At 41.8% G+C, this 12,561-nt stretch overlaps 1 protein-coding gene across 1 annotated transcript in view; it reads left to right on the top strand.

Annotated features, from left to right (window-relative positions):
- LOC126424973 (beta-1,4-glucuronyltransferase 1-like) overlaps positions 1-12,561 on the top strand; it is an 81,666-nt gene that overhangs the window by 299 nt on the left and 68,806 nt on the right. The window contains exon 2 of the mRNA XM_050087855.1: positions 8,730-8,956. Within this exon, the coding sequence (XP_049943812.1) occupies positions 8,795-8,956 (162 nt within the window). The 5' untranslated portion in view covers positions 8,730-8,794. The remainder of the gene's footprint in view (positions 1-8,729; positions 8,957-12,561) is intronic.

The raw sequence follows: 12,561 nt of genomic DNA, 5'->3' as shown, positions 1-12,561 counted from the left end.
TGTTTGAACAAAAGATGAAAAGACTAGGCCACACCTGCCATGTAGTTAGTAATCTAAACCCTTTATCTTCACTTTTCGTTTCAGGCCGTTATAATGTGTAACTTGAAGTACGTTGTTGCGCCGATACTTATTAATGTATATTTCTTGTCGAATCGGTGTTGAGTGTACCTTGTATGATAGACGTCACAAACACAAGAAAGTCGCCAAGAATGTCAATTGAAACAGTAAAACGAATATAAACGGGGTTCTTTATCCGCAGTGGTGATTGACAGTGCATATTAAAATAGACTATTGTATACAGTTCCAACATTGTGTTGGTATCATGATCTGAAACTCAGTATATTTGTAATTTATTAATTAAAGGTACCGGTATCTTAAGAATTCCTTTTTTTTTTATTTTTTATTCTCAGACCATTACCTACACTATTATTAAGAAACATGAAATACAAAACGTTTAGTTACACAAAAATATTGCTTGATACAGTGCAGTTGTTAAGATACTGGTCCCATATTTGAGAGGCTGGAGTTTGCTTTGTCTGCTCATCCAAATGTAGGTTTTTCTTAGTTTTCCTAAATCATTTGAGGCAAATGCTGGGATGGTTCCTGCATCAAGGCCATGGGTAACCACCTGCCCTGCCCTAACATAACTATATTTTTCTGTGTACGGCCTTGCCGCAGTGGATAAACCGGTTCCTGTGAGATCACCGAAGTTAAGTGCTGTCGGGCGTGGTCGGCATTTGGATGGGTGACCATCCTCTGGCCGCCATGCACTGTTGCCATTTTTCGGGGTGCAGTCAGCCTCGTGATGCCAATTGAGGAGCTACTCGACCAAATAGTAGTGGCTTCAGTCAAGAATACCATCATGACGACCGGGAGAACGGTGTGTTGACCCCACGCCTCTCCTATCCACATCCTCCACTGAGGATGACACGGTGGTCGGATGGTCCCGGTAGGCCACTCGTGGCCTGAAGACGGAGTGTGTATGTGTATGTTTTTGATCTGTTTTGATTGTACTATGATGACAAATCCAGTATCATTTTAAAATGATCCCTGGATGGATGAATGAATGAATGAATGAATAAATAAACAAATGCATACTGGTACGCGCATATACTGTATTGCTAATGGTACTATAGCAAAGAATGTCCAAACTCTTATTTGATGGAAATAATTAAAATTGTTAGCTGTTGCTGATACGTATCTAAAGAATTTTCTGTGCATTGTCTGCAAGCTGTTATGGGTACTTGGACTGTCACGTTACTATGTCACCAAGTGAGGTGCTGTAGTGATAAGACATAACTCCTACTGATATTTAGATGGATGACTCTTTAAACAACAGTCTGGCCAACCAAAATTAGGTTTCCTGAATCACTTTTAATGTAAATCCTAGGATGGTTTGAATTGTCACAGCCGATTTCCTTGCCCAAAACAAATTTGAGCAGTCTCCAACGATTTCATTGCCTACACAATTCCAAACCGCAGTCTTTCTTCATACTTACTTACTTTGTCAATGTATATATGACACTCTTCTCATAACAACACCAAAGTTACCACGGAATTGGGTGAGATCACTAAATAGTTCTGTGTTGGGTAATTAATTTCTGGCTAATATGAGTATAGATGTTTGCTTTTCTAATGTTGGCAGCCACTTAAATGTACATCAAGAGAAACAGCCATTGTTGAACAAATCTGGAACTAATCTATGTGATGTGATAACATGATAAAAATTGATTAAAATTTCACCCTTATTTGTGTGGGCAAATACTTCTGAATATATATGAAACTTGTTTATGTATAGGTTGTTTCTAAAATGAATGTAAAAAAATGAGAGGGCTGGTGGAATGAATCAACAAGAAACTTCCACATAGCAACCCATGTCCATATCACTTAGCATTCAGCACTAGGCGTGACGTAACAGCATCACGCACTGCCAAGAAGGTAGGCACACAACCCACCATCCAAGTCGAAATAGTAGCAGGTAGTCTGGGTGGGATAACACCACAGAGTTTCTTCTGACATTTGCTAGGACCTGAAAGCATTGTATTTGGCTTTGCAAATGCCTCGTTGATACAGTGTCGTACAGAGGGCGGTACCTGCACACAGTGCAGGAGTCTGGTTCGCCCTGCGTCAGTGTGTCAAGAAATGGGGACACTCTTGTATTTGGTACTGTGCACAGTGCATGGGGAATGGTATACTTTTCTTGGGAGAAAAGGACAGACAGGCACAGTTCTTATGGGGCAGCAGGTGGAGGCACATGCACCGTCATCCACAAGTCCCTAAGAGAGACTGATGCAGTTCAGGTGAGTTGTCCACTGACAAGGTATCGTAATGGCGCATGTACGCTTCTGATGCGTTTATTTTGTGATGGCAGGTGCAAAGGCATGACATACACAGTCGTCTGCACACAGTGCATATGCCAGAGCTTGAAGAGGAGATTTTAGCACTGCAGGACTAGCCCTTAACAAACTAGCAGAGTGTTGCTTGAGGAATGAATGTAAGCCATTCCACAGTATGGCATGTGTGGAATGAAGATGATTTACACCCTTACCTCCTTCAGGAAATTCAAGCCCATAACCCAGATTATTTTGCGTGTCTCATTGACTTCTGCCAGTGGTTTTTGAGAAGTGTGCCGTGTAACTTGTATTCCCATGCTTTGTACTTTTTACAGATCAAAAATCTACATTTACATCTATACTCCATTAGGTGCATGGCAAATCCAGTGGGGTAAGATTGATCACAGTGTAACGCAATGGAAATATTGCAATGCATGTGTATCTAGTTTGTAATAAATTTGAAAGATAACCTTGTTAGTGTCTCTCCATGTAATGTGTTCAGTTATAGTGAGGACATCAGTTACAACCCTGAAAAATCACCTGTGATTGATACATTTCATTTGGTTTATTAATTCATCCAGTGGTATGTGATTTGTCACCATAATGCAGTGAAAATAACAACAGACACAAAGAAAATGCAAGTATATTTTAAGATGGTAGGACGGGTTGTGAGACATGACTTTGCTCCTGGAATTTGCCTGTAATGATTCTGGAAAATAGTGGGAAACCTAAATCAAGATTGACCATACAGAGTAAACTTCATCCTCCTGAAAATGTGTTCAGTGTGTTGACAACTGGAATTTCTCATTTGGTTAGTCCCTCTTGTATAGTGTTCTTTGGTTTACACACAATTTGCACCCAATAATTTATCATCATCATCATCATCATCATCATCATCATCATCATTTAAGACTGATTATGCCTTTTAGCGTTCAGTCTGAAGCATAGCCCCCCTTATAAAATTCCTCCATGATCCCCTATTCAGTGCTAAATTTGGTGCCTCTTCTGATGTTAAACCTATTACTTCAAAATCATTCTTAACCAAATCCAGGTACCTTCTCCTTGGTCTGCCCCGACTCCTCCTACCCTCTACTGCTGAACCCATGAGTCTCTTGGGTAACCTTGCTTCTCCCATGTGTGTAACATGACCCCACCATCTAAGCCTGTTCGCCCTGACTGCTACATCTATAGAGTTCATTCCCAGTTTTTCTTTGATTTCCTCATTGTGGACACCCTCCTGCCATTGTTCCCATCTACTAGTACCTGCAATCATCCTAGCTACTTTCATATCCGTAACCTCAATCTTATTGATAAGGTAACCTGAATCCGCCCAGCTTTCGCTTCCATACAACAAAGTTGGTCAAAAGATTGAACGGTGCACAGATAACTTAGTCTTGGTACTGACTTCCTTCTTGCAGAAGAGAGTAGATCGTAGCTGAGCACTCACTGCATTAGCTTTGCTACCCCTTGCTTCCAGTTCTTTCACTATGTTGCTATCCTGTGAGAATATGCATCCTAAGTACTTGAAACCGTCCACCTGTTCTAACTTTGTTCCTCCTATTTGGCACCCAATCCGTTTATATCTCTTTCCCACTGACATTACTTTCGTTTTAGAGATGCTAATCTTCATACCATAGTCCTTACATTTCTGATCTAGCTCTGAAATATTACTTTGCAAACTTTCAATCGAATCTGCCATCACAACTAAGTCATCCGCATAAGCAAGACTGTTTATTTTGTGTTCACATATCTTAATCTCACCCAGCCAGTCTATTGTTTTCAACATATGATCCATAAATAATATGAACAACAGTGGAGACAGGTTGCAGCCTTGTCTTACCCCTGAAACTACTCTGAACCATGAACTCAATTTACCGTCAACTCTAACTGCTGCCTGATTATCCATGTAAAGACCTTTAATTGCTTGCAAAAGTTTGCCTCCTATTCCATAATCTTGTAGAACAGACTATAACTTCCTCCCAGGAACCCGGTCATATGCCTTTTCTAGATCTATAAAGCATAGGTACAATTCCCTGTTCCACTCATAACACTTCTCCATTATTTGCCATAAGCTAAAGATCTGGTCCTGACAACCTCTAAGAGGCCTAAACCCACACTGATTTTCATCCAATTGGTCCTCAACTAATACTCGCACTTTCCTTTCAACAATACCTGAGAAGATTTTACCCATAACGCTGATTAAAGAGATACCTCTGTAGTTGTTACAATCTTTTCTGTTTCCATGTTTAAAGATTGGTGTGATTACTGCTTTTGTCCAGTCTGATGGAACCTGTCCCGACTCCCAGGCCATTTCAATTATCCTGTGTAGCCATTTAAGACCTGACATTCCACTGTATTTGATGAGTTCCGACCGAATTTCATCCACCCCAGCTGCTTTATTGCACTGCAATCAATTGACCATTTTGTGGTTCATGGTGTGGGTTCCTGTAGTCATGTCCTAGTTCATGAACCACGGGCAACATATGAGTGGCCAAGTAAGTGGTCCTGATAGTCGGATACCAGTTACTTTGGAATAAGGCTGGGCATCTCGGACATATTCTGAGTCGTGGTCACCTTTGTGCTCATACGGCAAAGACTACCAAATCCACCGGTTAGTCCCTCAGCCGTTAGGGGCAAAACCCAATGGGACCCGGGGCAAGTAAGGCTAGCAACCTGCTTCCCTGGTACTTTAAATATGATGCTGGCAACAATCAGAGCAAAATGCCTCGGGCCAATAATTTATAATAATGTAAAACACAGTTGCATACTGCATAACTGCACACACTAAGAACACCCACTGGCACCTCCTGAACCACAAACTTGTAGATATGAGCAGTGCTGTTTTTCTGGGGGAACGCTGGGGGATGTGTACCCCTAAACTTTTTCATCGACAAAGTAATTTTTTTACGATATTGAGAACTTGGAAGAGTGCCAAAGATTTATTTCACGGACATAAATTTTTTATTTCATTTTTTCGTGTTGGTAATTGCAATACGAATGATACCAGTGCAGTTTTTGGTGGGAAAATCGATGTCATTTACTGTTTCAAGCATTTCGTAGCTGTGGCAACCGTTCACGACAACTGAATCACTGGCAGCCAGTTTGACAAGCATGTAGTGCCTTCGCCTGCTAATAGTGGGCAATGGTAGTGCTAAACAGATATGCGTACACTCAAATCGCAGGCTTCATTTGAGGCGATGTAAACTGAAGTGTTCGATACCACTTTCTCTTGTATGTTTGTATTCCTCGGTATTGCCTGCTTCATTTGAACTGTAAAGTCAACTGAAGAGTCCGATACTTTTTTTTTAGTTCGACATGTTGATGACGTCATGGCTAAAAGCAGACGGGTGGTATCCCATGCTTCAGTTATAACTAATTTTTGCTGCATTATAACCCCTGTTGGAGTACCCTCAAATTTTTTTTTAGAAAAAAAGCACTGGGTATGAGCCTTGCACTCACTTCAGTCTGTTTGGAAAACTGACTCCAGGCCCATAGACATGCAACTATGCCTTATGCACATCTTCATGGCCACCTCTCAGTCTGCCTGAAAAACTGAGTCAGCATCAAATGAGATGTTGAGCTCAGGAGACAGACAAGTCATTACCATCACTTTCTGTAGATCTTGACACAGGGGTTTCTTGCAAAAGCATTATATTGTGATCATGTTTTATAATGACACAGGGTGTTATTGTTGTCCCCTTTCATTACTAACCACTACCCTTGAGTCCTTTAAATAATATTTATTTCTATAGTATGCATTACATATGAAGAACACCTTAGCTGCCTTTTTGAACAGATGTATTTTAGTAATATTTCTCATCTTCATGCTCAGTTTATTACACAATTTTATTTCCAGGTAGAACATTCTATTTTGAATTTTCTGTTTGTTTTTCTTTGGTAACGTTAGTCGAAACTGGCTCTTGTTCCATGATTATGTGTAGAACTATTACTGAAATTCTTAGTAATGTTTTCCCTGGTTTATACAACAGGATAGTAGATGTACTCTTTTAGTGCGCTAAGAATACCTAACTTTTTACATAGTTCTTTACAGTGGATAAGACTACTACTCGTGGTTATTACAATATTATGAAAAGGATTGTTGCTACTCACCATATAGCAGAGGTGCTGACTTCAGATAGGCACGACAAAAAGACTGTCACAAAATGAGCTTTCGGCCAACAAAGCCAGCCTACAAGCAGCAGCGCCTCAACCTTCATTAGTCATTGTCCTTACCCATCTGGCCCCTTCCCTGTTCCCATTCATGCACTACACAGCCCTCTGTTCCACCAACACACCCAGTCTTTTTACTTATCTCCTCCTTCGCACCCCCTCTTTCCCCCCTCTCCACCTACCTGCCCTTCCCTCTCTCCACCACGTCCCTGCGTGCTCCCACTAGCATCACTGTACTGTTTTTGTTTCCAGAGCTCTCGGGTGTGCAGCCAGATGTGATAGTTGAAGTCCCAAGATATTTCGGCGAATAACCTTTCCACCATAATCAGGTGGTTATGATGGACTGGTCTGTCTGCTCATTGTCAGTGTTATTTATGTCCATCATTCGGCCTTCGATTCCCTGTACCGACGGTCTGATTGCGACCACCGAACTTCCTGTTGCGGCCGCCGACATTCCGTTTGTGAGCGCCGACCCTTCGATTGCGGCCGCTGACAAACCGTTTGTGAGCGCCGACCCTTCGATTGCGGCCGCTGACAATCCGTTTGCGGGCGCCAACCCAGGTATGCGCCCACCCCGGCATCGCGCCGGATGGTGGAAGATGCAGAATGCCGTCATAGTAGGGTCTTGTGTTCGCTTGTGGCGAGACTCCTTGATGGAGTTAAGTAATGGTTGCCATGCCTTGCTAAGTTGAAAACCTGTGTCTCGGTTCATGAGATTGTCCGTTACGTGAATTTCAATGGCCTTCTTGAAGACGCTGTCCCAGTAGATACTGGTAGGGGCCAGAATCTTGGTCTCTTCGTATTTCGCGTTGTGTCCAGTTTCCAAGCAGTGTTTTGTCAGTGCTGATTTGGTGGGCTGGACTAGGCCTGTGTGGCGTTGGTGTTCTTTCAGTGGTCTTCGACTGTTCGGATTGTTTGACCGATGTAGGATTTGCCGCAACCACATTGAATATTATATATGCCCACTTTCTTGAAGCCAAATCCATCTTTCACTGTCCCCAGTAGGGCCCGTATCTTGGATGGTGGTCGGAAGACCATGTCAATTTTGTGTTGTTTTTGCAGTCTCCCAATTTTTGATGTCGCGTTGCCTGGGTAGAGAGGCAAGGCTTGTTTTCTCATCTATAGACTGTTCTTCATCTGGGTTTCTGCAGTGTTTCCGTCATCTGAGGGCTGCCTGAATCTGTCGTTTGCTGTATCCGTTCTTGTGAAACACATTTTCTAGGTGTTTGAGTTCTTTGTGCAGACTCTTCGTCCGATATCGAGTATGCCCTATGAACCAGTGTGCTGAGCATCCCGTTGAGTTGTGCAGGATGGTGGCAACTCGAGGCGTGTAGATGTAGGTCCGTATGTGTAGGCTTAATGTCAATTTATTACATACTGCCCAATCGTAAACATCCTTGGGGGTTTCATTTGCTTTCTCTAATAGCAATTCTGGTGTTTTATCATTGTCTATGATGTTGCTGTCATCACCAAAGAGAACTTTTCCCCCACATCTTATACTGCCAGAGAACACACACACACACACACACACACACACACACACACACACACACACACACAGAGAGAGAGAGAGAGAGAGAGAGAGAGAGAGAGAGAGAATGAATTGTATCCATACACTGTCCTGAGACATACCTGTGTTTATTTGTTCTTGTCTGACAATTGTTTCACTAATAATTTATCATCAGCAGACATATTAACAATCTGTCTTTTCATACTGTTTTCCAGGTAAGACTGTAACCACTCATCTACTATTCCTCTTACACCTAGTGCTTCTACCTCGTTTGGTGGTATTTTATGGTCAGAAGTGTCAAAATGCTTGAAAAAGTCTAAGGATGCGCCTGTAACACAGTCATCTTTGCCAAGTGCTTCGAGAACCTCTTCAGTGGATTGTAAAGTGGCTGATACTATACTTGTCCCACTTCAGAAACCAAACTGTCCTTTTTTTTAAAAAAAGCTATTTTTATATGTCTAACTCATTAGTCTTTCGTGGAAAAATACTGGAACTAACGGGATCGTTATTGTATATTTGTCAGTGGAGCTTGTGGGCTGCCTGTGCATGCCTTCAGAACAGAGACAGGAACATCACCTACACTTGCTGACTCCTTGTTTTTTACTTTCTGTATTGTCTTCCTGACTTCAGCCTCTGTTATAGGAAGCATAATTGTTGTGCTTGTTGCCTATGTCACTGTGGGTGCTACAATATTTTCCACCCCTGTTTTGTTTCAGGTGTGTTCAGTAGTGTACCAGTAATTGGCACTGTAAGATGAGGTGATAGGAGGCGCTGTGGCAGGATGCACCACTTGCTCTGGGGGAAGGTGGTGCTGCTGCTGGTGGGCGTGGTGGCAGTGCTGCAGGTGGTGCACCTGGTGCTGCTGAGCCGGCTCGAGTCGCGCCACCGCCGCCAGCCTGCCACGGGCCACGCCGAGCCCCTCCTGGTCGCCGCCGGCACTCAGGTAATTCCGTGTTCGAGAGCATCCCGAAGACGTCAGCCACCTGCCGTTTCTTATAAGTCGTACTTAACGAGATACCTCAAACACGGTGACCTCTTCTGTGTTGACTGGCGAGGAAAACATTGCGCTTTGCTCGTAGGACATCCTGAAAGTTGCGGATCGAGGCTGTCGAGTAGATGTAGTATTTCTTGACTTCCGAAAAGCTTTTGACTCGGTACCGCATATATGCTTATTACCGAAAATATGAGTCTGTGGAGTATTGAGCAAAATTTGTGACTGGAGTTGAATTCTTGGTGGGGAAGCCACAGTTTTTTGTTTTGGGTAGAATCATTGACAGAAGTAGAAATAACTTCAGGTGTGCCCTAGGGAATTGAGTTGGGGTCATTGCTGTTGTGTATTAATGATTTTGCAGACAATACTGACAGTAACCTTAGCATTTACATGTATGATGCAGTTATGTGTAATGAAGTATTGTTTGAAAACTGCTGCACAAATACTTAGTCAGATCTAGGTAAGTTTCCAGAGTGGCGCAAACATTGGCTACTTGCTTCAAATGTTCAGTTATGTAAAATTGTTCACGACACGAAATACCAGTGAGTTACAGTTGTAATCAGTGACTTCACAGAAATGCCTATGCAGGACTGTTGGTAGGGGTACAAAAAGGGACACTTGTGTAGGCTGAGTTGTATGTAAAGCAGGTGCCACACTTTAATTTATTAGTAGAATATTGGGGAAATGGAATCGGGCTATAAAGCACATTGCTTGCAAGCCATCCTAGAACATTTCTCAAGTCTGTAGTACCATTACCACACAGGAGTAACAGGGGATATTGAATGCATACAAAGAAGGACAACATAGATGGTGACAGGTTTGTTTGACCCATGGGGGGAGGGGGGGGGGGGGGGCACGGAGAAACTGATCTGACGGATGCTTGGTGATAGACACAAACTACCCCAAAAAGCCAAGTTGTAAAATTTCAAGTACCGTATTTAAGTTATGAATCAAAGAATATATTATAAGCCACTATGTACTGGCACCATAGGGATTGTGGGGACAACATTAGACTAATTAGAGTGATTTGAACATCCATTCTTCCCCTACAAACTGGTGCAGTGGGAATTACCCTCTGCTATGCTTTTCAGTGGTTTTGGAGAGTAGGGATGTAGACATTTCTTGTTGATATTTGGATAATTCCTATGTTTCTACCTATAGCACTTGTAAAACATACAGAAGTGTAATGTGTTCCTCTACTGTTGTGTTTAGTTTGACTTCTTATTTTAGTTTGATTTGTTTTTATTTATTTGTTTATTTATTTTCTTTTTCAATGGGTCGTATTTGTGACAACTCACCATGGTGTTGAACATTTCAGTAAAGTTCACATTCTCCTGGGCACACAGTGTGATATAAGTCTTGTAATAACATTATATATTTAAAAATTCAAGTCCATTGCTGCAATTGAAGTTCTGTATTGCGATAGAACTATTTCGGCTACAGTTGCCGTTTTCAAGCTATGTCTAGTTATTCGTGACTTCAGTATCACATTAGTGGCTGCTATCACTTATTAAATTGCTGTCTATGGTATTGTGAGAAACCGTAGGACTGCAAAAAGAGATGTCACTGAATGCACCCCACAAATACTTACCACAGTTCGTGAAAAACCGCTCGCATGCCACCGGCCCAGCTAGATGTCCAAATGCAAGCTACTTAGCACAGGTAGCTGCTTTAGGCAATAATTTTGTATTTATTTATTTCCTTCCAACATGCATGAGCTTAACTTAAAACATTATACATACAATTCTTTCATGCACAGATTAATAGCACAACACTTCTGATTTAAATTGTTCATACTCATGCATGTCAATGAAGCTCTCATTGAGTAAAGTGATTAATATTGAAGTAAGAGCTAATTTAGTTAATATTACATTTTAGACTAGTGCATTTACTACTTCGCTAGGTTATATATTGAAGGTTTCACTTTTCCGAACATATTTAGATAGAAAAGGAAATATTTTGTAAAGGCTGATAGTTGTTAGTTTTGTTTAAATTTTAGGTGTAAATTTTGGAAGAATGTAGATCTTTAGTTTTTTTACTAGACTTAGCAGTTAAAAGTTAAATTAATTCGTGTCCATCATACAGAGTTTAGTTAGCTGATTAGAACTTCCAAAAGTAAGTTTAAAAGTTTTTTTAAGTTAGGGTTTAGTTGCGTATTAGTACAGGCTATGATACTTCAGAGATCTTGCATCAAGTTATTCTCTGTTTTTGCATAAATTTTTCTATCAAATCATGTGTGACAAATGTGGTGGTTGCCGTAGAAATCTGAAGGAGGGGGTGTTCTGTGAAGACTGTAGGTTATGGTTTCATTGAGGCGAATGTAGAAGTGAGGAAATGTGGTAGATAATGAGGCTTTCCGTGGCAATGTAGGTTATGTTGAAAGGGCAGAAAAATCGCAGAACAAGAGGCAAAGATTTGTGCCCTTATGGCTGAATTAGAAAATGCAAATTTGGAATTATGTAGTATAAGGAAAGAAAAAGAGATGGCATGCTGGGAAAAAGTAGCAAGCAAAGGGCAAGAACGAGAAATTGTTGAAAAAACTTTAGAAATTCCATTAGTAAATCAGTTTGGCTTGAAACTTCCTGGCAGATTAAAACTGTGTGCCGGGCAGAGACTCAAACTCGGTACCTTTGCCCTTTGCGGGAAAGTGCTCTACTATCTGAGCTACCCAAGCATGACTCACGACCTGCCCTCACAGCTTCAATTCTGCCAGTACGTCTCCTACCTTCCATACTTCACAGAAGCTCTTCCATGAATCTTGCAGAACTAGCACTCCTGGAAGAAAGGATATTGCAGAGACATGGCTTAGCCACAGCCTTGGGGATGTTTCCAGAATGAGACTTTCACTCTGCAGCAGAGTGTGCACTGATATGAAACTTCCTGGCAGATTAAAACTGTGTGCCAGACCGAGACTTAAACTCTGGTCCTTTGCCTTTCGCGGGCGAGTGCTTTACCATCTGAGCCACCGAAGCACGAATCATGACCTGCGCTGACAGTGTAAATTCTTGCAGTACCTCATCTCCTACCTTCCAAACTTCACAGAAGCTCTTTTGCAAGCCTTGCAGAACTAGCACTCCTGGAAGAAAGGTTATTGAGGAGACATAGCTTAGCCACAGCCTTGGGGATGTTTCCAGAATGAGATTTTCACTCTGCAGCAGAGTGTGCGCTGATATGATACTTCCTCGCAGATTAAAACTGTGTGCCAGACCGAGACTTGAACTCGGGCCCTTTGGCTTACTATCTGAAGTAGTGGAGGAAGGGCCTCATCCAGATGTAGCTGAATGGATCTTGAATCAGAATATTAGCTTAAAGAAAAAAAAGACAAGTCAGGATGAAATCAGAATAGGAAAAAGAGAATTCTGCTTGTAGGTAGCAGTCATGGAAGGGGTGTAGCCCAGCAGCTTCAGGAGAAATTAAGTGAAGGGTACCAGGTCACAAGTTTTGTAAAACTTTCACCTGGCATGTAGGGACTTTGAGAAGGAAAATCAGGTAATTACAGTTGGGGGAGCAGGAAACAGCCTGGCTATGAATCCAAGATATAGTATTAGGAGTGATCT

This window comes from Schistocerca serialis, chromosome 10, assembly GCF_023864345.2.
Source record: "Schistocerca serialis cubense isolate TAMUIC-IGC-003099 chromosome 10, iqSchSeri2.2, whole genome shotgun sequence".
NCBI lineage: Eukaryota > Metazoa > Arthropoda > Insecta > Orthoptera > Acrididae > Schistocerca > Schistocerca serialis.
The sequence above is the reverse complement of the archived record's forward strand: the minus strand, read 5'-3'. Positions and strand labels throughout refer to the sequence as shown.